This window comes from Ochotona curzoniae, unplaced genomic scaffold, assembly GCF_017591425.1.
Source record: "Ochotona curzoniae isolate NIBS_2020 unplaced genomic scaffold, NIBS_Ocur_1.0 contig_66, whole genome shotgun sequence".
NCBI lineage: Eukaryota > Metazoa > Chordata > Mammalia > Lagomorpha > Ochotonidae > Ochotona > Ochotona curzoniae.
In genome coordinates this window covers 10,152,146-10,178,436 of record NW_024466512.1, presented here as the reverse complement: position 1 = coordinate 10,178,436, position 26,291 = coordinate 10,152,146, and the positions used below count along the sequence as shown (strand labels likewise).

The 26,291-nt window shown below is 48.0% G+C and overlaps 2 protein-coding genes across 2 annotated transcripts in view; one reads left to right on the top strand and one right to left on the bottom strand.

Moving 5' to 3' along the window:
* Positions 1-1,884, bottom strand: part of HSPA12A (heat shock protein family A (Hsp70) member 12A) — a 119,306-nt gene extending 117,422 nt beyond the window's left edge. The window contains exon 1 of the mRNA XM_040991768.1: positions 1,728-1,884. Within this exon, the coding sequence (XP_040847702.1) occupies positions 1,728-1,730 (3 nt within the window). The 5' untranslated portion in view covers positions 1,731-1,884. The remainder of the gene's footprint in view (positions 1-1,727) is intronic.
* On the top strand, positions 1,729-24,695 carry ENO4 (enolase 4). The gene is made up of 14 exons (XM_040991770.1): positions 1,729-1,893; positions 5,184-5,312; positions 6,058-6,248; positions 8,200-8,345; positions 9,332-9,501; positions 9,599-9,736; positions 10,925-10,978; positions 12,089-12,145; positions 14,098-14,265; positions 17,637-17,762; positions 19,793-19,988; positions 22,506-22,573; positions 23,110-23,227; positions 24,556-24,695. The coding sequence occupies exons 1-14, from the start codon at positions 1,729-1,731 to the stop codon at positions 24,693-24,695; spliced, it is 1,866 nt and encodes a 621-aa protein (XP_040847704.1).
* Positions 24,696-26,291: the final 1,596 nt, after the last annotated feature.

The following is a 26,291-nucleotide window of genomic DNA, read 5'->3' as shown; positions in this document are numbered from 1 at the left end:
ACCTCCATCTCACCTACCCTGCATTCATGAATTTGTGGCTGCTACTTACTCAGATGGGACAGGACTTTCTGCCCCAGACTGGTTTTTTTCCACCCTGGTTTCTCATTTTTCTGGCTAACAAGCCCTGTGCTCCAACCAGGCAGCCACTCTCCTTGTTCACTCAATTCCAAAACATCTGATTCTGGGTTAAGGATCCATTGACCATGGAGGTGGGATCCCCATTCCAGTTCTCTCAGAGACTGCCCACAGATCACTTCTCCACCTTTCTGCTAAGAGAAGTATAAACACCGCTCACTAGCTTCGATTCAGTCTGGTAACACACTGATGCTGTGGATACAGTGGTGAACAAGACAGAGCAGGTCCCCATTCTCACGGCACTCAGAGGCCATGGGCTAGGGAAGGGAGACCTCAAAACGTTGTGGAAGAGGAAGGGCACTTTGAACCATCCTTCCAAATGTCAAGTCAGGAACAGGTTAAGAGCAGTTACAAGATCTGGGTCCCACACCAGAGCACCTGGGTTCAACCAGGCTCCAGGCCTTGGAAGCAGTGCTGCTGCTCAAGCAACTGGGTTCCTGCCTGAAATGCTGACCCAGCTGCTGACTTCCGTTTCAGCCCATCCCTGGCCATCTTCTGTTCTCATCTGGGGAGTGAAACAGCAGGTGGGAGCTTCCTCTTCCTCTAATAACTACGTGACAAAGTTTTCAAAGTCAAATGCCAAATCAGACAGACCCTGTTTTCTACACCTGTCAGCTGGGTTAGTCTGTGGAGGATGTGGAGGAGGGAGTGAGCCAGACTCATCCCCACCACCAAGGGGCTTCCAGCAGGCAGGGCAAGGCAGGTGCACAGGGGCCTCTTTTGGAAAGCAGGGAGCCAGTGGGGGTGCAGGGCCTGTTGTCCACGTGGAGAACGTACATTGCTCATGTGCATGCAGACGGGCACCTACTAAAACACAGATCCCGTTTGTAAGTGCGTTCTCAGCAGCCTAAGGGAGTAAGGAAGAAGGCAGAGGAGTTAAGTAATCTGTTTACATCGGCAACATTCGCTCCCTCTCGGTCTATCCCTGCGGCAGTAGACGCGGGCAGCACAGCACACCAACTCCCCTCACCGCAGAGGACACCTGCTGGGGGTCACCAAGCCAAGCAGGCAGCCTGGATTTAAACAGCCTGCCCTAGGGCGACACAAGGACGCCACTTCACTTCCCCTTGTCCCACCTGCACATTCCTCGCTCCTGAAAGCTCACCCCAAATCCCCCCAACACACACACACACACACACACACACAACCAGTTTTCTCCTCCTGCCTAATGGCAGGTCGTTAACAAACAAGGGGCTGAAAAAATGGATTCCTGGGACTGCCACAGCACGGGGACAACACTCTGGGTTCTCGGCAGGTGATGCAAGGGGAGTCCCGGAATGGGGGGGGGGCGCACTAAGAGATAGTCGGGGTGAATCCTCCCACGCCTCTGCATGACGCGCTTCCGGAGAACGCTAAACCTCTCCCCATCCCGAAAAAGTGACGACGAACGAGGCCGGGAAAGCGCTAGACTCGGGTCACTGGAGAAACGAGACCCCCAGACCCGACCCTGCAACGGAGAGCCCAGAAGGAGGGGGAACCTAAGGCTGCAAGGCTCGCGAGATCTAGGGTCGGGATCTCGTTGCGTTGCCTGGCGACAGAAGACGCTCGCGGGCCCCCAGGGCCAGACCCCGCTGAAGCCTGAAAGCTCCTACCATGGGGGACGACGGTGGCGGCCGCGGCTGCGGGACCCCTAGGGAGCTGCAGAGGCTGAAGCAGCAGGCAATGGAGTACTACCAGGAGAACGGCGTTCCGCGCCGGCTGGAAGAGCTGCTCAACTCCACCTTCTACCTTCAGCCGGCCGACGTGTACGGGCACCTGGTCAGTACCTGGCGCGGCCTCCTTCCGCCCTCCGGCCGCGCTCCCCGCGCTGCGGCAAAGCGGGGCGCGTGCGCCGCAGGGCCGCGCGTGCGCGCAGCCGCCCCGGTCGGCGCAGGTGGCTAGGCCGGTGGTGGCGGGAAGAAGCCGGGCGGAGGACACCCTCGAAGGCCGAATCCCGAGAAAGTGCTAGAAAGGACGCAGCCAGCTGGAGGGCTGCTGGCGGATGTGTAGCCACAGGGATAGCTCAGAGCCTGCTGAGCGTCAGCGGTCCCCTCTCCCGAGCGGCCTGCAGCTGGCTGTATGTTTAAAGCCCCTGCCTTCAGCCTTCTTTGGAATACGGAGTGCCTGCCCTGGTTGTTGGGGGGACTTGGCTTCAGCCCTGCCTGGGGCCGCTTCCAGCTGGCCCCTCTAAGTCCAGGTGATGTTGGGGTTTTAAGTTTGTATGGGCTTCTCTGCCGGGAGGCTGGAAAACCTGACCAGTCCCTCTCCCCCTTCGCCCTTCCAAGTTCTGCCCAGGTAGCTCTGGACTGCTGGTGCTACTGTGTTTCTGGAGCGGTCATAACCCATAGCCCAGAGCGTATATGTGCCTCCTTCCGCTGTGTATCATCTAATCCTTAGAACGGCTGTGAACTGCAAGCGATGGTTCCAGATTTACACATGAACGTAACCAAAGGACTTTAAATGGTTTTTCCCAAGAATCACAGAAGGAAAATAAATACATGAATAAATCAACCCAAATCTGTGTCCCTAATAACCTAGCACAGTGCTTAAGCTTAAGGCATCAGGGCGTGGCTCACACTTTTATCCTCCCTGCTCTCTCTCTGTGGAAGAATTCTGCCAAGTTAGTCTAGTTTTTGCATTTTACAAAGGCACGAAGCCAGTATCCCACAAGTGTTCAGGAACCAAACTAAGACGAGAACCCTGGGCTCTTGTTCCACGGGCCATGCTCTGCAGAAGCCGCCGATAGGTGTAACCACTGGAGCCAAAGATCCCGTGATCCATGATTGTGTGCTGGCTGGAGGGCTGACGTCGGGGTCGGGGAGACTCTGTGGGCTGCAGCAAAGCTGAAAAGTTGTGACTTGCATGTCGTGAAGAACTTTCAGGAATCGTATTGACAAAGGGGTCACCTCCTTTTTTTTATCTTGACAGTCACTCTGCCCTAGTTTTGGTCATCCTGATTCCTATCAGTCTTTCTCTGTAAGCCCAGCCTGCAAGGCGCTGCCAGGACAGTTTTCATAGGGCTCAAGTCTGCCCGTAATTCTCTTGATGAGAACCCTCCCGTAGATTTTCCCCCTGCATAGTAGGATCACACACCTGCCTGGCTTTGGTTCACGATGCTCTGCCCTACCTGTGGGGAACAGATTCGCCCCCATTCCCTCCACCTGCCTCACATCTTCTTTCCTGGACCACTTTCGATTTCCTAAGAGCCAAAGTTCCCCTCTCCCCTCCCCATTACTTCTGTTCCCTCACATGAAGTGTTTGTCCTCCACTCCGCTCCCTTGTGTGTTACAGTAGTGTTCCTCTGTCCCTCTCAGACACATGAATTCCGGCGATGGACAAGAGCCCCTGCCGGCAATAGCAACACCATTTATACTTCATCCTGAAATTTAGGATTGGGAGATCTTCTGACTGAGACTCTAGCAGACCTAGGGCCGATGCTTAGCTGTGTGACTTACCTACCGCTGGAGGTTACTGCATTGGTAGTCTCCCAGTGAATATACTTCCATTGTGGACACTGTCTCAGAGTCCCTCGCACATTGAGCCTGGATGTGCTCACATGTCTTGGCTTTGATCAGTAGGACTTTGGCAGGCAGCGTAGAAATCAAGGCTTAGTGAGTGCTGGCATATTGAAGCTCATGTTCTCGGAAGCTGCCACCTCACTGTGAGGAAGTCCAGTTACCCTGCTGGAGAGGGAGAGTTCAAACAGAATGAGATGGACTCCCAGACTGACCCCTGGCTGAGCCAGCCTGGCTCTGCACCTGCAATAAGAGACCCCAGATATGACCAGTGAAAGGGTTACCCAGCCCAGACTGGAGAATCACGGGCAAATAAATGATGGAAGCCATGAAGTTTTGGGCTTACAAAATCAATAGATAATGGATCGTGTGAACTTGGACAATTTGTTATCCAGTGTGTTCCTCTAGGTGAAAGGAGAAGTGGGAGATGTGGATTTAATGATAGCGTCTACACAGTCTGCAAAGGCGTGGAATCCTTAATCCTGCTCTGTGGTGTGTGAGCCAGTGATGGAGATGACATAATCACCTCCTTCAGGACACGTGGTGCAGGTGAAAAGCACCAGTTCTCTTCCCTCGCCAGCAGAGGCTGCAACACACCGAGGATGCTTAGTGCTTGCAGAACTCATGGTGACACATAAAGTCTAATAAGATGGCAACCTTTTCTTTCCTCTTTTGCTTCTATCTAAATTCATTTGTGTTCTGACTCTACTGTAGCATGCAGGCCTTCAAATGCATGGGTGGCTTAGAAATTAACTTTTGCTTTAGTTCTGCCAGGTCCTGCCTCTGAGCTGGCACATTGCTGTGGGTGTTGGATGAGGGCATTGGATGGAGAGATCAGAGACCTAGTCCATTACAGTAAAACAAAGGGCCAGGTTCTCTGATAATGAAGAAGCGAGAAAGGGGTTTCCTTGCTTTTTCCTCTTTCTGTCTCTCCAGCATCATCACAAACACTTTTGCTCAGCTCCCTGGAGCAGGCCTTCCATGTCGACACCCCCCTCCTCCTTCTCCCCTTCTTTTATTTCCTTCCTCTATCCCTCTGCGTCAGTGGCGTGCCTATGATTAAGGTTCCTGGCAAGGCTCCTTGCACACTAGTGTGTGAGTGGCCGCTGGATGTCGTCTTCGTTAGATACCAGAGACCTCATGCCGGGAGGAAAACAGCCCGCTTCAGGTGGCTTCTTCTGGATTGCATGATGGACTCACTGATGACTGGACCCTGGACACAGAGATGAGTCAGGGGACTGCTGATGGCAAGAAAGTCTGCTAAATTACAACAGCACGGGGCCCCTAAGTTAAGAAAAGTCTGTGACTTTCTACTGTGAGCTCAAAAGACACCAAACTGCATTCAGATATCAGAACTGAACGTCACGCTGAGCCTGAGGGTGCGAGAGGGCAGGATCGCCTGTGGGGCAGCCCATCTTGTCCTGGCACCAGGAAGAACCCTCAAAGGGGATTGGGGGAAAACTGGAGGAAATGTGAATGACCTGGGGAAGGTCAAGGGCATGCAATATTGTGACCTCTGTGTTTTTTTCTTTTCCCTTTGTGTATGTGTCAAAGGCCAACTGTTTCTCTAAACTTGCAAAGCCTCCCACCATATGCAAAATAGTGGGAAAAAGTGTTCTAGATGGACTGGGGCTGCCCACCCTACAAGTGGAAATATTCTGCACTGTTCAAAACTTCCCCAAGGTATGAAGCTGTTTAAATGTGCTCTGTAGTGTGTTCTGGTAAACAGTGCATGTATTTGCAACTCTTAAACTAAGTTGTAGATCATCAAGTGCTTTGGAATTCAGTGTCCATGAAGTGTATCTGCTATTTATTTGCAGGCAGTCATGTTAGCCTGAGTCATACAGCTGAACTTCATGGCTTCATTATGTTTAACTTTAATACATACATGGCATGCTAGCCTGGAGAATGGTCCAAGATAGAGAAGGGCAATGAAGCATATATGGTGTTCAAGCTTCGATGTTGCCATGTGGTGACTTCTGTGGATCTATGTTTAGGTCTACAGATTCATCCAAATGGTGTGTAAGCACATAGACTGGTCTATATAAAGAAAATAATTCACTTAACCATTTGAACAACTCTGCTATATATGCATTAGAAATAATTTTGTTGCAGTCTCTGGGAAGGTGGGATTCAATCTGTTCATATTCTTATAGTTATTGATTAGAAAGATAGTCAGAAAAATAAAGTTTAATGTGGAATTTCTATAAGGGTATTTGAACCAGACAATAACTTTTAAATGTTCTGTCAAGCAGAGTGCCATAGCGTTTCAGTGGCTATAAAAATATCTCAAAGAAAATGACATATTCTCATTTTTTTCCTTGAAATTGAGGATAAAATATCATGCACTTTAAAAGCTGGTTTCATTCCATTTCCTGTATTCTGCGAGAAGTAAATGAGATGTGGAGCATGTCTGCACTGTTTTCAGAGTATCTGTTCGCTGGTGATCCCAACCCACTTTGACGTCCTCGATAACGCGTTGCCAGAGCTGGTCGAGGCAGAAGAGGTGGAAAGGAAGCAGGCAGTGAGCACAGCCATGCAGTGGGTCAACCAGAGCATCAGCGAGGAGCTGCAGGGCATGGAGCCCTCCAGCCAGGCCGAAGTGGACCTCACGCTTAGGTATGGCTCCCACTGGAAAGTGGAAGCATCGGGGTTGAACATGTAATGGTTGTCTTTCCATCTCACTGTGGAATGTACACATTGGGGAAGCCTACCAAAGAAACTTTATGTTAGAGCAGCAAAATTTTAGCATCAAATATTTCTTTCTCCCTCCAAATACCCTTGTGGTTGACTGGGTAAAAACAGGGAGAGCCTCCCAGTCCTTTCTCCTGGTCAGAGCTATCCTGTAATGCAGTCAAAAGCTGCTTAGGGACATAATCGAGTGATGGACACAGATAGTGGCCCTTCCTGCCCCATGGCCTTGTGCCACCTCTGGGCTTCTCACCTGCTTTCCTGTGGTCCCAGCGCTGGTACATCGTGTCCTCCAGCTACAAGCATGCCTGCCATGCTTTGCCCATAGGTTGACTCTGGAATGTGAGAACCAAGGAAGCTGTAGTCACGAAGGCCGCACAAGTATTTGTAAGTACTTGGTTGTGCCTAGACAGATAACTGCTTTGACTGACTTCTTTTTGTGCAGGTTCAGTGTCACATCCTCTTAGCCAAACAGGTCAACTGGATTCACTTTTCTTAAGCCTTATCATTTGCTTAATTGGGTATGATGCTTGGGTATGTGTTTTAGTTTGCCTCCGAGTTAGATGATGACTTTTGTGAAAATATTTTTGAATAGTTTTAATTTCTTGGAGAGTTTCTGAATGCTACTCTTTATTCTTTTTTTTCTTTCTTTAATCTGCTTCTCTCTGCTAGAGCTTTGCCATACCTTCTACTGCCTTTTTTTTTTCCTGGAGTTTTCAATTCCCAAACCTTCCATCTGGCTTGGTGCCTCTCCAGCTCTCCAGAATGCCATGGAAACTTCATTTTCTCGTGTTTTCTGGAGCCTGTGCCATCTTCGTTCCTGATTTGCTGGATTATATCCCTTGAAAGTAAAAATAAGGAAGGATATGCGGACTTCAAAGGTCTGTTTTCCAATTCATTCCTTCAAGAGGAGGAACAGAGCGCCCATCTGCTGGCTCTCTCCAAACAATGGCTGAGGTCAGGGGTGGCCTGAAAGCAAGGGCGGAGAACTCATTCTTGGCTTCCTACATGAGTGGCAGGAACCCCAGTCACCTGTGCCACCACCCCAGCTTCCTGTGGTCCGTGTTAGCAGGAAGCTGAAATTAGGAGAGGAGGGGAAAACCAGACCTCAGAACTCCAGTCTGGGACACAGGTGCCCTAACCACTGAGCTAAACTCTCCCCACCCCACATAGATTTAAAGTTCTTACATATGTGGGAAATGTCAATTCGCTGCCCTCAGGCTTGATAATTTAGCTGAGTACAGAATTCTGTCTCGAAACCAAATTTCTTGAATATGTTAAAGCCACTGTCCCATGTGCATCTGGATTATTGATTAGTTTAATGCAAATGTGATTTTTTTTGTGTCTTGTTTTCTTTGTTTGCCTTCGTTTTGTCTGTGGACGTTTTTAGCTTCTTATTTGTAGAGGCTGAACTTTTATGAACATGTACGTATGTAGAGCTTCCTAAGTTATTTTAGTGAAGTTCCTCACTCTGAAAACAAAGAGAGAAACCCTGCACATAGTACTACCTCTCACCGTCTCCTCATGGTATCTTTGTTTCCTGATGGTCATTTTCATAAAAAAGAACGTCTGGCTATTCTGAATCAAGTTATAGTTTTGAATGTTTCTGTAAAAAATGCAAATAGGTGTCAAATAATTTCAAATATGAGTACCAGAAATCCTTAAACAGTTTTCAGGCCAAAAATGAAATTCTTGAACACAGTCTTGTAACAGTGTCGTTAGTTTCTGGCTTTGGAACTTGAAGCTGTTTTGTTCTTAAATAACTAAAATGTAGAGCTGAACAACTGAGGCATGTTAAGGTCATTTCTACAACATGACCGGAATGACAGCAATGTTGGTAAATATTCTGTTGTAAAGCCCTGTTTTCTTGCCATTTAAGGACATTCTTTGCAAATAAAGTACAAGAAGAAAAGGAAAGAAAAGAATTGGAAAAGAACCTGGAAAAATCAACACTGTCTATACCGATGCCCCTGCTACCACCTGCACCCCCTCCACCTCCTTCCAAAAAGAAGCCACAAAAGCCAGGTTGGTGGCGAATCATGTTGCAGAAGCCCCAACAAGAAATGTGTGAGGAAGCAAGATCCAGGCTTGTCATGTCTTTGCAAGTCTCCGCTGCAAACCCAGGTGCAGCTTCCAGCCAGTGCAGCTTCTACCTAGCTCAAATTCCAACCAGTGCCAGTCATTCTCCATGCCATTTTCTCACTTGAAGCTGCTCTGTAGATGACCAGGGTTTTATTCAACCTGGCACCCTCCAGTTTCATTTATTTGAAAGCTAAAATGACTTCTCATAGATGAACATTTATGAAAGCACTGTGAGCAGTGCTTTTCTTTTCTTTTTAATTAGTGCTTTTAATTAGCTTGGAGTTGGGTTGGAAGCAGAGCAGCTGGGATGTGAACCAGCATGCATATGGGATGCTGGTATTGCCGGTTTCAGCTTTACTTGCTGTTCCACAATGCTGGCCCCAAAAGTCGGTAATTTACTAAGCACCTACCATGCTCTGGGTGCTTACAAACCTGATGTCCACTGAGGGCCTGAGCCGGGCCAGTGGCTGTAAAGAAGGCTAGAGGAATGCCAGTGTGTACTGAACCATGTGGTGCCTCAACCTGCAAGTGGCTGTGAATATGTTGAAGTGAAAGATGGAGAAGAATTCTGGGTGGATGGGTAGATCTGAAAGGCACTTGTAGAGCTGGGAAAGAATCTAGAACTGGGTGTGCACAGTGAAAACTCCAAATCCTCTGTCCACTCACTGGGCGCCCCAACCCCTACAGATTCAGATGTAAACGTGAGACAACAAAATCCATTTCATGGAACCATTGATGTTGTTGACACTGAATGGCCTAGAATTTCATCTGTGCCTAAGGGTTATTTGAACATTGGTGGATGAAACAGAAAATTTCTCTGGAATAGAGATTTTCATCTTTTTTTTTTTTAAGTTAACCATTAAGATGGATGGTCTTTTTGTAGTTGACCTTTCCAGAAAGAAATATCTTCTCAATATTTTTCTTTCCAGGGAGGAAGGAAACTCTTCCAGAGAAACCCATTATACCTGCAGAACCCGCTGAGCCTGTGCTCCACGGCAGTATGGCCATAGGGGCTGTGTCATTAGCTGTTGCCAAAACCAGTGCCATCCTGGGCAACAGGCCTCTGTACTTAAACATCGCATCACTAAAGTATGGTCAGGTTAGTATCTGTTGGGGTCCATCACAAGGATCCTTGAGTATCTCAATGAAGATGAACCCAGGGTCTCACTTGCCCTCTCCTTGCCCTGCTGTTTCAGGAAGCGCCAGTACCGCTCACATTGAGAGTGCCTCTGCTGATGGTCTCTCTGATGAGCTGTGGGAAGTCATCGCCTGGAAAGCTCAATCTAATGAAAGAAGTGATTTGCATCCCCCACCCTGGATTAACAACCAAACAAGTACCTTGCCTGATCTCACTGGAGGCATACGTTCTATCATTGATAGGGAGAGGGCATTGGACGTAAAATAAGAGCAACTATTTCAGGAAACTGGGGACATGGGAAGAAAGCAAGGCCTTCAACAGAAGGGGAACACATGTAGGCCACCTAGATGTCAGGTCCCTTGCAGCACTGGCTTCTGCCAGTGACTCGTAGAGAAGCCAGGACCAGTAACTCTGCAGGCCTGGATAGTGCTGGCAGATTGCTGCTGGGGGATGGCAAGCCATGTCTGTGGCTGCTCTGTGCACTGTGTGGCAACAGGAGGTGGACGCTGGCTCTTCCCTGGCGATCACACTTCTTTCAGTGGGATCTCCAGGCCTGGCACAGAGCCTGGCACCTCAGAGCTGTCCGTGGAGTAAATGAACCCTCAGTTGTGTGGTCAGCACTCCAAGGCATGCTGCTGTCTGGGTTGCTCTTCAGTGGCCTGATGGAGGCCCTGTGCCTTCTTAAATCACCCAGAAACACACTACCCACTAGGTATTTGGGAGAACTTTTTTTACAGGGGGTATTTTCAGAAAAAGGACAGTCCCCAACCAGTAATATATTGAGAGATATTTTACCTACGTCAATATAAATCACAAAAAGAAATTTCAAGATCATTTCTTGATGACGACTCTGTTCTTAACAGAATCATTTCACAACTGGTCAAAGTCAGCAGGCTAGGATTTCTGGCTGACAGATCATGGTCACATCCCAGCACCAGGATCCTTCCTTTAGTTAATGTCTCAGGCTGTCTGGGTGGCAGGGCACTTGGCCAGCCATTCTTCATCCATCCCCAAGCAGGGAGCTCATCATCACCAAGAGACAGTGGATTTAACTTGATGAAGCCTTCCTAATCCAGGCTCCTTGGTGACCTATACAACATGTGCAGCAAAAAGGTCATTCCAGGCTGGTCAAGGGGATTAAGTGGATGTGACCCAATCCACAAGCCAATTGGTTGTATACCATGAAGACAGGCAGCTGAGGAAGTGAAGCCTCTCACATAACACTCCCCAGGTGCAAACTGGGATGGGGGAGGAGTGAAGATGTACATTTGTGATTTGGTAGACCACACTGTCCATTCAGCAGGCACAAATACTCTGAGTTAGAAACAGCCACACTGGGTCTGTAAAAGGTCTAGACTGTTAACTATGAGTGTTCTACTTACAGGGTGTGGAGATGCTTCTGGAAATTCAGAAACAAGTTAACAAGACAGTTGACACGGTATGTAGAGGATCCTCTAGAAACTGGTTGCTGACACACAGTGTCTCGTAGCCAACTTGTAGTTAATTGTGCTGTTACTGAAATGGAACAAGGTTCTTCGCATTCAAGGTTTCCCCTGTAACCAAGTGTAAATTGGAGCTGCAAAAGACAGTGCGCTGCAGGAGAAAGTATGATATTTAGAAGCCATTGGGTTTGATTTCAGCTGTTAAGCTGATCATGTCACATGACTCCTCTTGGCTTTCACCTCTCCTCTGCAGGCCTGGGTCTCACCAACAGCTCTGATCCTTCACATGGCCACTCTCTGTCTGGAGAGGGCTTGCGCCCTCACACAGCCCTTTTTGCCTCAGTTGTAACGCTGGTCCAAGGATCAGCTTCTTCAGAGGCCCCCTCCTGGGTTCTCATGCAGATGAAGTCCCCTTGCTCTGCATGCATAGGCATCCCCTTGGCTGGCCTGCTTGTCAGCCACATGTCACTTCACTGGACTGCAGGCTCCACAGTACTTGCCTCGTTCACCACTGGATCTCTTTTGCCTGGCACACCAGGCCAGAGCTGGGCTGATCCAAAATCAAGAGCCAGGAGCTTCATCTGGGTTTCCTGAGTGCATCCAGGGGCCCAAGCACTTGGGTCATCTTTCACTGCTGTACTCAGCACACTAGCAGGCAGATCAATCAGAAGTGGAGTACCTGGGACTAGAACCAGCACCATTTGCTATGCCAGTATTGCAGGTGGTGGCTTCACCCACTATATGACAACATGGAACCCAGGGTCATAATTTCTTGCGAGCATAAAAGGCATATCCATTCTCTTGCAAAACAAACTGGCTGCACCTGTAGGATGGGTGCAAGCTATTTTCTGAGCCCATGTATGTATACCCAGGTACATGACTAAGGGGTACTCAAAGGAACAAGTGCCAGGATTTGAGGAATCATGGGGGCTTATAAAAGAGTGTGGCTAGAATCATCCATGTACATGTATGTGTGCGTGCCAGTATGTATGAGATTTACCATGTGACTGGCAGAGCCCCAGAGCAGTGGGCAGGGTAGATACCTAAACTGTTTGCATAGACATCTGTGCAAATCCCAAGTGGTGTTTTTCTTTTCTATCCCACAGCTGCCGCCTCCTAAAGCAGAGACCAAAAAAGGACATAATGGGAATAAGAGAGGTCAGGTGAGTATCTGCATTTGCTTGCCCAGCTTCTGATGATAACTTCATGGATATATTTCCATTCGCTCCCCCGTGATCATTTTGCTCCAAGTGCGAGGCTCGGGGAAATAGAAATTACACATCAGTATTGCCCATGAATACTAATCGAAGTGCTCCCAGAGGCAGGCCATGATCCTATCCTTGCATTTCTGGCAACCGGCATCACTGCCAACAAGCACCTGTCCAGCCAAAATCTCAGAAGGCTTGGAAGCACATCTGAGTTAACAGGATGGCATTGGCATTTGACCATCTAGGTGAAGTATCTGGGTATCTGAGCCTCCTGATAACGAACAGAAGGCAGACAGAATGCTGTAGGCCTTCATCTTCCCACTGTCAAAGGCACAAAGGCACAAAAATGAAGGCCATCCCTTCCCCAAGAAGGCAATGAAGCATCATTTCGCATGAACCATGGGCAGGAACTTGGAATTTCCCAACAGTCCTCCTTGTGCAAATGGCCAACCCAACCTGGGAGCCCTGGAAAACATCTGGGCTTGGCCACCCTATCATTTCAGTGATTGATATGAATCTGCCATGGGCCACCTGCTGTGTGCCCAGAATGTCAGCAATGCAAAGGGAACCGTCCATGGAAACTCAGGAGAGACTGGAATGAGAGAAGGCTGCTCCCTCTGCAGGATTTACTCAGAAAAGCTAGACATCCCAGCCCTCTCCTCTTCTCAGGGACTGTTGGGTCTGCTGAGGTCAAGAAGAGAGGGACCGGGAAAAGGAGAGGCCTTGGAAGAGAGAAACATGGTTGCTTCAGGCAGGGATACTGGAGAGGAAAAACGCCTGAACAGACACAGCGGCATGAAAAAGTTGCCTGGTTTTTCTAATGAGTCTGCACCCACTAATGACACAGGAATATTTGTATCTGGGTTCCTGTTTGCTCTTGAGTTGGGGAACTCTTTCAGCATGCAGACTCTAATGCCAGAATCACAGCGCTGCTTCAGCTTTCAGCTGCCCAGTCACAGTGAGTGGTGAGGGCACAGCAAAGCCAAGTTGGCACTAGCAGCACATGTCATGTCTTCAGTGTTAAATCCTTTCTGCCAAAGTCGCCAATACTTTTTAAAAATGGCACTTTTTCCTGAATGAGGGTGATATTTTTTTAGCAGTCATGTTTGCCTGGAAGAAACCCAGGCCATGGGCAAGAGCAGGCTTGGGAGAAGGGGCCTGACAGAATCGGAGCCAGGCAGGATGGCCACCACAGGGATAGCCTGGGTACTCATTGGCCAGCGGGCTGAGGCTCAGGCCAGCACCTCTAAACAATGGCTGAGCTGATAAAGGGGTAAAAAAATAACAGATTAGATAGGGAAAAGTGTAGGGCAGGTAAAGGTGCTACCTGCCATGCTGGCATCTCATATGGGTGCCAGCTCATGTCCTGGTTGCTCCACCTCCAGTCCATCTCCTTGCTGTTAGCCTAAGAAAAGCAGAAGAAAATGGCCCAAGTATTTGGGGCTTATGCCATCCATGTGAGAGACCCTGGAAATAGTTTTACTCTCAGCTTTGGTCTGACCCAGCCCTGGCCATTAAGGCCTTCTATGTCATGAACCAGCCTGAGAAAGATCTCTCTCTCTCTTCCTTCTCTGTAACTTTATCTTTCAAACAAATAGAATCATGAGAGAGAGAGAGAGGAAGGGAGGGAAAGAGATAGAAGAAGGAGAAAGACAGGGAAGGAGAAAGAGAAAGTGTGCTTCCAGATTAAACCTGGAAAATGCCAGCAATGAGACGGTTGTCCCCAGATACTGCAGGGAAAGTGCGTGCCCAAGTCATGGGCGTGAGACCTAGTGGCAGGAGGCATGCAGAAGCAAAGGCCTGCTGTGGGGAGGGCAGTGTCCATTTCCACTGGACCTGTCATGAGCTACACGAGGAGAAACTGAACATGCTCGACTGATGTGCCTTGACGCCTTTGCACCTTGCAGCAGCCGCTTCCCAGTAAGATGTCCCATCTCGGCTGTTTAACCATCAGCTGTGACACCATCGAGCAGCCACTGCTCCTGCTGCAGGGCGTCTGTACCAATCTAGAGCTGGAGCTGGGAACGAATCTGCACTTGGCCATCAACTGCGCTGGACATGAGTTGATGGACTATGTAAGTTTCTACTTCAGAACATTCACTTGGGGGTTTAGTTCTAGGATTTTTAACTTAGTATTTAAGAGCTTGTCAGAGTATTCTCCAAGCAAATCTTGGTGGTTTTGTTTTTTTGTTTTGTTTTGTTTTGTTTTAATGAATATGGTGTGAGGGAAGCACAAACAAATGAAATGGAGAAAGCCAAGTTCATTAATAACTATAGAGTAAAACAACCATTCAGGTTTTAAAATTAAGAACTGAAAATGATATGAACAGATACAGAAAGGGAGTGATAAAAGTAAGATCAGTTACTTAACATTGTCACCAGGAAAGCCACTGCGAAATGATTGACCTGGCATGTTGTGTGCATTTTACAGTGATGAATTAGACAAGCATGAGAAGTGGGGTGGTTGCAACTCCAACTTGATAGATCCTCCTTGAAGAGTTTATGCTGATGTATTTTTTTAGGTATAAAAATACTTAAAGTTATTGAAGTTCATGAAGGATACCATCACAATATTAAACACAACCAGAAGAGGACATATGAATCCTCACCTGGGCCCATCCTACTGGTGGAGAGGCAGAAACAAGGGGACTTGAAAAAGCTCATAGAAAAATGAAATTCAAAGATAGTTCATTTTGGTAGAAATTTAAAATGCACGCAGCATTTTTATAATATTCATTTTCCATGATCAAAATTTATGTGCATTTAATGTTTTTATGACAAACCTAGCTCTTTAATTCCACGGATTTTTTTTTTCAAGTTGCCTGTTTCGAAAGGAAAGTAAACGGGAACCATACTCGGTAAACAGTGTTTGGCGCAGCGGGAGGACAGCATTCGGGGTGTGTGGGTTCAAGTCCCGCTTGGCTTCCAACGCCAGCCACAAGATCCCTGCAGCAGGAGGTGATGGCTCAAGCATGTGCATCCCTTCTACCTGTGCGGGAGGCCTAGATAAGAGTTTCTGGTTCATGGTTTTGGCCTGTCCTACCCCTGACTACTGGGGACATTTGGTAGAGTGAACCAGCTGATGGAACCGTCTCTGGCTTTCAAAACCAGGAGGAAGACAGACACTTTCACAGTTCCTAGTCCTTGAGAAAATGGTTGTTAGGAAATCTGTGAGAAGTTTGCTATGTGATGTACACAGTACATTTTCCATTTTCAAATACACCAAATGATGAGACTAGATTTTCTGAATGAAATGCCCAGTATACTGACATACATTTGTGGTGACTTGAAAACAGTTCCAAAGTTCAGGGGCCTTGACTGAATAGGATTCTGCTCTGTGAGTCCAACTTTTAACTAAAAAAAAAAAAAAAAATTCGAAAATGTACCTAAGCATTCTAAGTTTCAGCTGATTTCTAAAAGTTCTTTTGCTTTCCTAAAGAAACTAAGCTCACGAAGGAATGTTTAAAGTAATTTCTTCTTCGCGTAATGATTGGTTCCTAGGCACACCATTAGGAGAAATAATTGCTCGCTTTCATCAGCAGCATTGGCCAGGAGTGAGGACCGTGCCGACTGCTGATGCTGACCAGACCAGGGACTTGTTGCTTAGATTGGGTAAAATGTATTAACTTGATATCAGATCATTCTTACAGTAATGTTAGTCATGAGCATTTCCTCATGGACAGTGTGTGATTTTAAGGTTTGCATTACAGAAGTTAAAGTTCTCGCTGCTTTTTCATGTGAAAAAAAAAATGCCTAAAATTCCTTCAGTTAGGGGCTTCTTGGGAACTGCTTAAATCCAATGGATTCTACTCTGTTCATAGCAGCAGGAAGCTGTTTGCAAACTAAACAGCCAGAGTTAGACAAAGAATTTGTCATCTGCTGGTCCACACCGCCCCTCCCCAAATGGTTGCAACAGCCACTCCAAAGCCAGGAGCCAAGGGCCTTATCCAGGTCTCCCATATGGATACTGGGGCCCAAGCACCTGGGCCACCTTCTGCTGCTTTCCTAGGAGCATCGGTAGGGAGATGGTTGGGAAGTGAAGAAGTAGGGGCACAAACTGGGCCCATGTCGAATGCCAGCATTGCAGATGGCAACCTAACCCATTTTGCCACAATGCTGGCCCTAGGGTAGGGTGGCATTCTGTACAACAGCCACGTGACCACATGGGATGTGTGCATCTTATATTGAAGCACCCAGGTGCAAGTCCTGGCTCCACTACAGAGCCCCACCTCCTACTAACACACACCCTGGGAGGCAGCAGTGATGCTTCTAGTTGGTTGAGTCTCTGCCACCATGTAGCATGCTTGGATTGAGTTTCTGGTTCCTGACTGTGGCCTGGCCCAAGCTCCAAGTGTTGTAGAAAACTGGGAAATGAGGGAAGGTCTTTGTCTCAATCTCTTTCTCTGCCTGTTTGGGGGCTTTTGTTTGTTTGTTTGTTTTAATTGGAAAGGCAGATTCACAGAAGAGACAAAGATTTTTTATGTGCTGGTTCACTCCCCAGGTTAGCTGAGCTAATCTGAAGCCAGAAGCCAGAAGCCAGGAGACAGGAGCCAGGATCTCCTCCAGATCTACCCACCCAGGTGCAGGGTCCCAATGCTTTTGGGGGTACCTCTACTACTTTCCCAGGCCATAAACAGGGAGTTGGATGGGAAGTGGAGCAGCAGAGACCCAAATCAGTGCCCATATGGGATCCTGGCACTTGTAAGACGAGGATTAGCCAGTTGAGCTATTGCACCAGGTCTTCTCTTCCTTTCAAATAAAATGAAAAAAGAAATTAGTGAAAGTACTTTGTTTTTCAGAAAGGCTGAACTAGATCACCCCCCCCATCCGCCTAGTTTACCCCTGTAAATAATACTGACAGCTTTTCAGACTTCAAATGAACAGAACTGCACTAGCACCCTACAGGATAACACCTTTACTACAAGAAGTGGCAGGCTACCTGGCATTTGCCTTCCCATATATCACTTTACGTTCCGTGTTGGCTGTTAGTGTCTGAAAGTCTTGCTTTTGAATTTTAGAGTATTTAAAGGAAGCAAGTTATTTGTTCACAGGGAGTAGTAATGTGGTATATTCTGGTGAGTGGTTAGGTCTGCTTGGCTATTCCGTTAGTTATATGAATTTGGGGTATTCTTGCACCCAGGCAGCCAGGTTACTAGAACCATGCCTGAAATCCAAACAAGGGAGGACCCCCCTCCCACTCTTACCTGTCGGCTCTTTGTGCAGCTTTCATCCGGAGCCTGCGGGAAGAGGGATGATGCCTTCATTCTCCCAGGTTAATATATACAAAATATTTAACGTGAAATGCACAGATTATTTTTTCAGGTGAATGTGGCCCAGGCAGGCAGTTTACGATCTTTCAGATGAAGCAAATGAGAGGGAACACGAGGTGCATCTTGGGCATTTGAACGTGTTGCTTATCCTTTCGTACTGTCCTCACGCCCATCAGAGTCGAGGAAAGTATGAAGTGGTGACGGGCACGTACAAAAACGGAGCCGAGATGGTTGACCTGTACGTGGAGCTCCTCAACAAGTACCCCTCCATCATTGCCTTAATCGATCCTTTCAGGAAGGAGGTAAGCAGGACCCACCTTTTAAAATCCTTATAACAAAACTGAAGAAAATCTCTGTCATTTGAAACACGTTGTAATTTGGGCTGGGGTTGAGTTGCTTTATATCAGCATTTAAGAGAAAGGCACTTAGGACTCAAACGAATAGCAGACACACAATTACCTGGGAGTGTGCCAGTCTGGGGAATGAAACAAGCCCTTGGAAGTCCTGCAGGAGTCCCTGGTATTTATAGGCCGCCTACCCGTTGGAAGTCACCCCTGCTGTGCCAGTTGGTGCTTCAATAGGTTAATCATATATCATTTCCATGTGCTCGTAGAAACGGGACCTCTACGAGGCCAAATCGTTTTTAGCCTAAATCCACTTACAATGTATGAATACAAGTTAACAAAGCCATATTTTTAAAAACTTAAAAAAAAAATTGTGAGGCAGAAAGGTAGAGCTCCGACCCACGGATTCATTTCCCAAATGACTGCAACGAGAGGGGCCAGAGCCAAACTCTCAGAAGCAAGAACTCAACCCAGGTCCCACATGTGGGCATCAGTAGCAGCAGCCCTACCACCCGTGCCTCGGCTACTGCTTCCCAGTCTCTGCACTGGCGGGGAAGCTAGAGGCAGGAGCCAAGGCTGAAAAATGAAGCCAGGCTCTCCAATGTGGGATGCGGGCAACCTGGTCATTAGACAGAGCTGTGTTTTAAAAAAGGTTTGAGGGCTGAAGTTTTATGATCTCCTCAAACAAGTATATCTGGCAACAGTTTTCTTTTTGCTGTGCAAGGCCAGCTCCCAAGGCTAGTGTTAGTGTTAGTGCAGTGGGCTAAGCTGTTGCCTAGAACCCCAGCATCTCAGATTTCACATGAATGCAGGTTGGAGTCCACTTCTGATCCAGCTCCCTCGTAAGGTGCAAAGGAAAGCAGTGGAAGATGGCCCCAGTCCTTGGGTCCACTGCCACCCATGTGGGAGACCCAAGTGGAATTACAAGTTTGTGTTTTGACCTGGCCCAGCCCCGGGTGTTGGTACCAGTTAGGGAATGACTTGGTGGATGCAAAATTTTTCAACCCCGCCCCCCCATCTCACTCTGTTTTTTAAATAAATAAAGCAGTCTTTGAAAAAAAAAAAAGACCAACTGTGTACCTGATGTACTTCAGACTCCAGACTCCCAGATTTAAAGACTCACTATGCCATTGTAGCAATATGGGAAAAATCTGTGGGGGGGTGGGAATTTGGGAGGGGGAATCCAGTCTACACGAAATTGTACCACAAAATTCAAAATAAAAATTTAACAAAAAGAAAGTCATTAGACTCAGTGAAGATACATGCTTTTTGACATAAGCCAGCTCTTCAGGTCTGGGCACAGTGTGAACACGGAGGGCCTCTCACTCCAATGTACCCTTCACCGTGCGGGCCACACAGCCACAGAGCTCACTTCTGTAACTGGATCAGACCGGCCTGGCAGTCGTCCTGATGCTTTGACTGCAGCTTTGGCCAAGGACAGCATGCACCTGCTTAGTCAGCCCTAATGGCCGAAACCCAGTCCAGCACCCTCTGGGATGACTGGGTATGCAGACACACCCACATGCTCCCACCCCTCACACACACATATGTTCAACTTTTTAAACATTTTGCGTGGAGGTCTCACCAGTAGAAACAAGGCTGCTGAGAAAGGGGGCCGAGAGCCCCTTGCAGGCTGTGTTTCAGTTTTCTGTGATTAGAAATAACCAAAAAACAAAACCTCATAGCAGTCAGTCTCTAGCAACGGTATGGCAACCCAGTACATGGGACAGTCTGGGTTTGATGAACTCTGCAGTCACTTAGCATTTTGCTTATAAGATCTTTAAGGCCCAAATCCCATCAGTCTGAGTTTCTGGTCTGTGAAGCTTGTAAATTTACCTGGCTGAGGCACAGGGAACCACTTAGGTGCAGATGTAAAAGAAAACTGCTTGTGTATCTTGGGGAAAAGCATGTTCTTTTGATCATGCACCAAATGTTTCCTGTGTGTGACAGTGTTCCAACCTAACAACCAATCCTTAACTGATCCCCAGGACTCTGAGCACTGGGACAGCATCCACAATGCTCTTGGGTCCCGGTGTCACATCATCGCAGGAGCTGCATCCAAAAGCATTTCCAAACTTCTCGAGTGTGGAGATGTCAACAGCCCCAAATCCAATGGGAGGATCATGAAACACACCAATCAGACCACGGTGTCCGACCTGGTGGAGATCACCACTCTTATTGACAGTGAGTAAAGGTATACATCAAAAAGGTCCTAGCGACCCGCTGCATGGCAGCCAACAGCATGCCTATGGCACAGCTCATTCTTTAAAACAACAACACAGAATACATCTTAGAGGGCAAAACAGTCCAACCACTTCTGAGATAGTGCAGAAATCAAAGCTCCAATTCAATGATTCAAAACGCTTCCATAATAGCCCTTGTCCATAAAGCCATGCCCTTCACTCCTCTCAGTCCAGTGTTGTCAACAGGATCAAGACCTTAGTTCTTCTGAAAGGGTTTGGCTGGGCACATGATGAGTTTACTTTGGGCTCTGAACTTGGAGCTGGCATTGTGGCATAGTGGGTAAAGCTACTGCCTGCAATGCCAGCATCCCATATGGGTTCTGGTCCTGGCTGTTCCACTTCTAATCCAGTTCCTTGCAGATGACCTAGGAAGATAGCCCAAGTACGTAGGCCCCTGCCACCCGCGTGGGGAGACCAGATGTAGCTCCTGGCTCCTTGTTCTGGCCTGCCCTAGCCCTAGTCATTGCAATCATCTGAGGAGTGAATCAGCAGATAGATGAACTCAGTCTCTCCCTCTCTTTATAACTTTTTCAAATGAATATTTAAAAAAAAAAAACTTTGCATGTAGAGAAACTCAGAGGATTACTGCAACCTCACTGCTGAGGAGCAGCAGTCTAACTGAATCGCGGACTGAAACACACCTGGGTGTGCGCCTGCCCTAGCCAGATTTCCAGACACAATGCAACGCTCAAGTGAGGAGAAAAATGATAACCATGCACGGAGGCGGGGCACACCATTTTAGCCTGAATCCCACAGTTTAGGCTCTGTAAATTCCTGCCCATGCTACCACTTCGTGCTTTAGATTTATTTTCTATGCATTTGCCTTCATACTATAGAATCTAGCTTTCCTCCACAATGGCACAGCCCAAGTGCAGTCATTGCTGGACTGAAAACAAACCTAGCTAGCTGTGATACGACACCCACCAGTGGGCCGTGTTAATCTGCACAGGGATCAGATTGGCCACTGCAGGGAAGAGACAACAGGCAGCAGGTGCTGGGCCTGATGGTTAGGATGTCCTCATCCCAACCCACGGTGCCTGTCCCCAGCTGCTGGCTGCAGCTTCTTCCTACTGCACACCCTGGGAGGGAGCAGTGATGGCTCACGTTTTGGTCACCCACAGGGGAGACCTGGATTGAGTTCCTGGCTTTTGGTTTTTGACCTAGCCCAGCTCAGGCCGTCACTGCTCTCAACTAAATTAAAAACAAAATAAATACAGCCAACAAGGATCCCATCGGGAACACAGAGACTTAGGGCACCGGTGGGTTCACCACAAAGCAGGCAAGCCAGACTGCATAGCATCAGGACGCCAGCAGTGGGGATTGAAAAGCCAGACTCGGGTACTGAGAATAAAACCACAGTCAGCAGCTTTATTTAGACCTGGTGGCTCCGGCACTGGAGCATCAGGGATGTCCTCTTTACAGCAGCCCTGCGAAGTGAGCATCATCTTCACTTCTTCACTGATGAGAAAACAAAGCTTGCCAAGGTTGGGTCTCTTTCCCACCGTGCCACAGTGGCCCGCCCTAGCGCTTTGGCTAACCCTTCAAGTTGGAAATTCCCTAGTGCTTCACTCTGTGATGATTCCTCTGCCTAGAACACTTGGCGAACTCCTCCGGACCTGGCATAGAGAAAACCTCTTCAGCTGTGCGTTCCTCCCCGTCTCCCCCACCTCACCGCATGCCTCCTTTCCTCCTTGTGGTACTGATCACAGTGGCGTAGACATTTACTTGGTGAATCGTAACCCTCACTAGGCTGCAAACTCCTTGAGAGTTTGTGTCTGGTGCACAGGGGTGGGTCTCAGGACCCAGGTAGAAAGCTAGTCTCCAACCTGGAGCAGGACCCAGCACCGGGCTGACAGCACTCACTCACCCCAACCCCACGCTAGTTTGCGGTAGGTGGGAAGCCCCTGCCCTGTCCTCTCCCTTCATGGTCCCTTCAGCTCCTGCCTGTAAAATGCTACGAGCTGGAAAAGATGGGCCCAACATGGTCATCCTGAGTCTTCTGCTGAACACTCTGAGATTCCTTTGAGCACAAGGCCCGGTGAAGTAAGAGAAAGCCGTTACCATATCGGCCTCTGGTGGACCCTGCAAACACTGCCCATGAACTTACCACCTTACACTGGCTCAAAGGCGCACCGTTGTCTACACTGAACAAAACCACATCCTGCCTAGAACAGCTGTGGTCTTAGAAATGTGCTGGTCTAATCTGAGCATTTTCCCTCTTGGCAGTGGTCATAAAATATGATGCATCTGGTATGTATTCTTGAAATTTGAGCAGCCACAGGCTCCATTTAGTACCACACCCAGATTACTGTGAAGACGAGGAAAGAGAGACACCAGGTGATAGGCACTCTGGCTAGAAAGCTTAGGTGGTCCCACAGGTGTCTGGTAGTTTGTCAGCGCACACAAGCATGCTAATCGTTCCCGCACCATAGGAAAGTGACTGGAATTGCTCCCGCAGGCAAGAAGCACATCACCATCCTGGGCAGTCCGGATGGAGAAGCCACTGATGACAGCCTTGTCGACCTGGTAAGTGCTCAACGCCGATCAATTGCAGAATTGCCGGAACACTGCTTTTAACACAAACTGGTATTTCAGAGAAATGCAGTCTTTGGTGGAGAAAGTCATGTAACCTTTCATGAAATAGACTGGCTTCCTCCCAGACAGCTACCTTTTGCAAAGAGCTAATCTTTGAACTTTTAAAAAGGAGAGAAATTGAAGTCCGGGGAAAATGATGAGTACACTTAAATGACTGGGGTATGTGCTGGCAATCTTCCTCCCGAAAATGAAGTCGGGGAGAGGCTGTTCCGAGAGAAGCCCAGCTCGCTTGCATGGCCAGTGCCAGCAAGGAGTCTTAGGGACAATCAGCCACACCACCTGCTGGCCTTCCGACACTCCAAGCTTGAAAGCAGGCAGCTCTACTCACATAAACCAAACCAAACTAACAGGCAGAAAACCCCAAGAGCACACCGTGACAGCTTCCCTTTTCCTTCAAGAACTGCTTCTGGGTTAGCAAAAATGATCCACCCCACCCCTTTTAAACTAACTTGTTTCTCCCTCTTCAGGCTGTTGGACTCGGCGTCCGGTTTATCAAGTTGGGGGGTCTTTCTCGAGGCGAGTGGGTGACTAAATACAACCGCCTGCTTACTATAGAGGAAGAGCTCATCCAGAATGGAGCGCTGAGTATGCACTGCTTTCCTTCTTTGTTTTCCCCTTGCCATGAATAAGTGAACAAAGATGGGGAGAGGGGGAATACAAGTCCCTCGGCAGGAGGGCACGGGAACCCGAGGACCATAAATAAGTGCTGACAAAACTAGGCTGGCGCTCCCCCACAACGTGCATTGTTGTCCTAATGGATTATCTATTTACCTGAATGTTTAAAACTCTCTCCCTTCTTGCTGAATAGGCTGCGTGATGCTTTTCAATAGAATTAATTGATTGGAATCTACAAGCCTACCTTTTGTGATGGCCCACACCATACTAAAGGTTTCTCTGCACAGGCCGTGAGAGTGAAAGGCAGATGTTTTCCTGATGGGTCTGGCCGGCCGGCAACAGCATGTTAATGCTAAGGTTGTGCCTTGGGAAGGCGGACAGCTCGGGAGACACGAACCCATCATTTATAAAATGAAACCTTAGTGAATTTGCATGATGAGAAGTGCCTTGTGAACTGCCTGCCTGCAGGGAGACACCCAAATAGGCACTTCTGTTTTCCCTGCTGCTGACTGTGAATGGTCAAAAGGAGGCGCTGGGATCCAGACCTTTAAGAGACCCACAGACATGATGATTTTATACCTGTCAAGTTTAACACATGCTAAGATCCATAGCCAGGACAGACAAAATCGGAAGTCATGTAAGGATAGAGGGCAGTGTCCTGTAGTGTGTGATGCAAAGCCTTATTCTGCATTGTCTGATTTCACCTGTTATCCTCACTCACAGAGGCTTTAGGTTCGTTTCAATGACCTGCTAGTTTCAATCCTTGCTAATCTGCCTAAGGAAAACAACAGGTGCTTCAAGGCATCAGAAGTGACACCAGTGGCTAGAGGGCAGCCCTCCTCAGTCTAGAATGGACTCACAGATAGATTGAGAACTTTTCTGACAATGGCAGTCAGTGGTCAATGAATGCTATGGACAACAGAAAATATCTGTGCTCCCACTTGTGAGTAGGCAATCTTGGCAAAAGCTCGGCTACTAAAATACCACCATTACCTATAAGGCGCTGACAGGGATGGCTCAAGTCATAGCCATCGCCAGCCTGGGTTTGCAGTAGTTTGGTTCGTATTCAGGCAGAACCTGGTTCACCTCCTTCCTCTTATCTTTGTTAAGCCTCTGCCCAAAGCCCACCCATCCTCTGCTGAATGTCTGAGAAGGTTGTATATGGGTACATACACTCAAGACAACTGTATCAGTAAATACAGGCCCAGGTCCCAGTAGGTTTGGAGTCTCCACTGATGTCAGTATGACCCACTGATGGATTCACTAGTAACCCTGACTGCAGTTGTCCTTTTCAACAGGCCCCCACGAAGAGCACACATTTTTTTATGTAAACGAGGAGGCTGAAAAGACACTTGAGGCAGCTGCCACTGGTGAGCTGCTTGAGCCCATCGAGCCCATCTTCCCCACGGAGGTTGCGGAGGACTCGGCCAGGATGTGAGCACCTTCGCCTGCTGTTGTGGCCATGCGGGGAGCACTGTCTGCCTGGGGGTCCCAAGGCACAGTTGGCTCCACACTGAACCTTCTCCGGAACCCATCTCACATGCCCTTTGTATTCTTTGTCACTGTTCGGTCCAACAGATGCTTAGTTTTTGCCTAGAGTAGCATCTATGAGCTGTGTGTTACAAGGCGTCACATCTGCATGGGGTCGGTTTTCTTATCTGTTGGTGCTGCTGTCCACTTCGCAGGACTGGGACCTCATGAAAGAGGCCAGTGTTTTTGCACAAACACCTTCTCCTTTACTGATCCAAGCATCTCCCAAACCAGAAGAAACCTAATGATGAGGGACACCCTCTGTGCTTTGAACCAGGGGTTACATCTTGTGTGCGTGCCTTCCCAAAGGGGGCATGGTCCCACATGGAAGCATTCCTGTCTCCAGGTCAGTGGTCAGTTGTAGCTTGCTCTCTCTCCCTGCCTTCCCTTTTCCCTGATTCCTCTGCTTTTTAAATGTTAGCTTTTCTTCTACAATTCTTGAGTCTCTTTACATCCTTCTTGGGATAGTAGTAGGTATAAATAAATAAGTAGGTCAATGAATATTTTCAAGGTTACTAACTGCCCAGCTATTTCAGCTGTGGCATTTAAAAAGAGATCTGTAAGTGATTAAAAAAAAAAGTGAGGTGACACCTTTCTTGATTGAATCTGCTGTTTCATAAGCTGCTATTTGGTGATGGCTGAGGGGCACAAGCCCCAGGCGCACTCAAGCCTTTACATGTAGACACAGCAAAGTCCACAGCAGGTGGACCATGATGGCTAAGCATGGACTTGTTGTTTGTTCTATATATCTGTACTAAGCACACCGAGGACCTGACCTTTTGAAGAGCATCAGTAAGGGAGCTTAATGTCCCTGTGGTAGAGCTGAGCCCTTCCTGTAGAAGCCATGGCTTGAAGTCAGCTTGGTGGCCGACTCTCAGAGCACAGGGCAGGAGAACTGGCTGGTGGCACTCTTAAGTGGGGAAAACCTGTGACATAGCTGTAGCTGCTACTGTCTCTCCTGATGCTTAGCAACAAACAACAGGGGAGGAGCAACAGGCACAAAAATTCATTTTAAAGGCAGGATGAGGATGACTGGGTGTTCACAATAGCCTCTGCAAGTATCCACAGACACACACACACAGAAATAATGTGGCGTGCATGAAAATGAATAAAACCATAGCAAAAAATTACAACTAGTGACAAAACAGTTGAATTAGCTTAACCCAAGGTGACTCTGTGCCTTCACCAGGGCAGCCTTTTAACTTCAGCAGAGGACAGTCTGTTTACCTTCACCTCACAGGTAGGCTGGGCTCATAGCTGCACTGGCAGAATTTTAATTTCAGTTTCTCCATGAGTTGAACACTACTTTTATTCTTCTAATTTCTTCTGGAGAATATATAAAGCATATTTATATGAAGCATACATGACCCATAAGAGATGAAAGAAACCAATGTGCTTCACTGTCCTCCTGTGAGGACTGCTGGCTCGGGCCTGTGACAACAGATGGCCGTCCCCCCCACGATGGGCGGGGGAGGAGGATGGACGCTAACACTGTTCCCTGAAG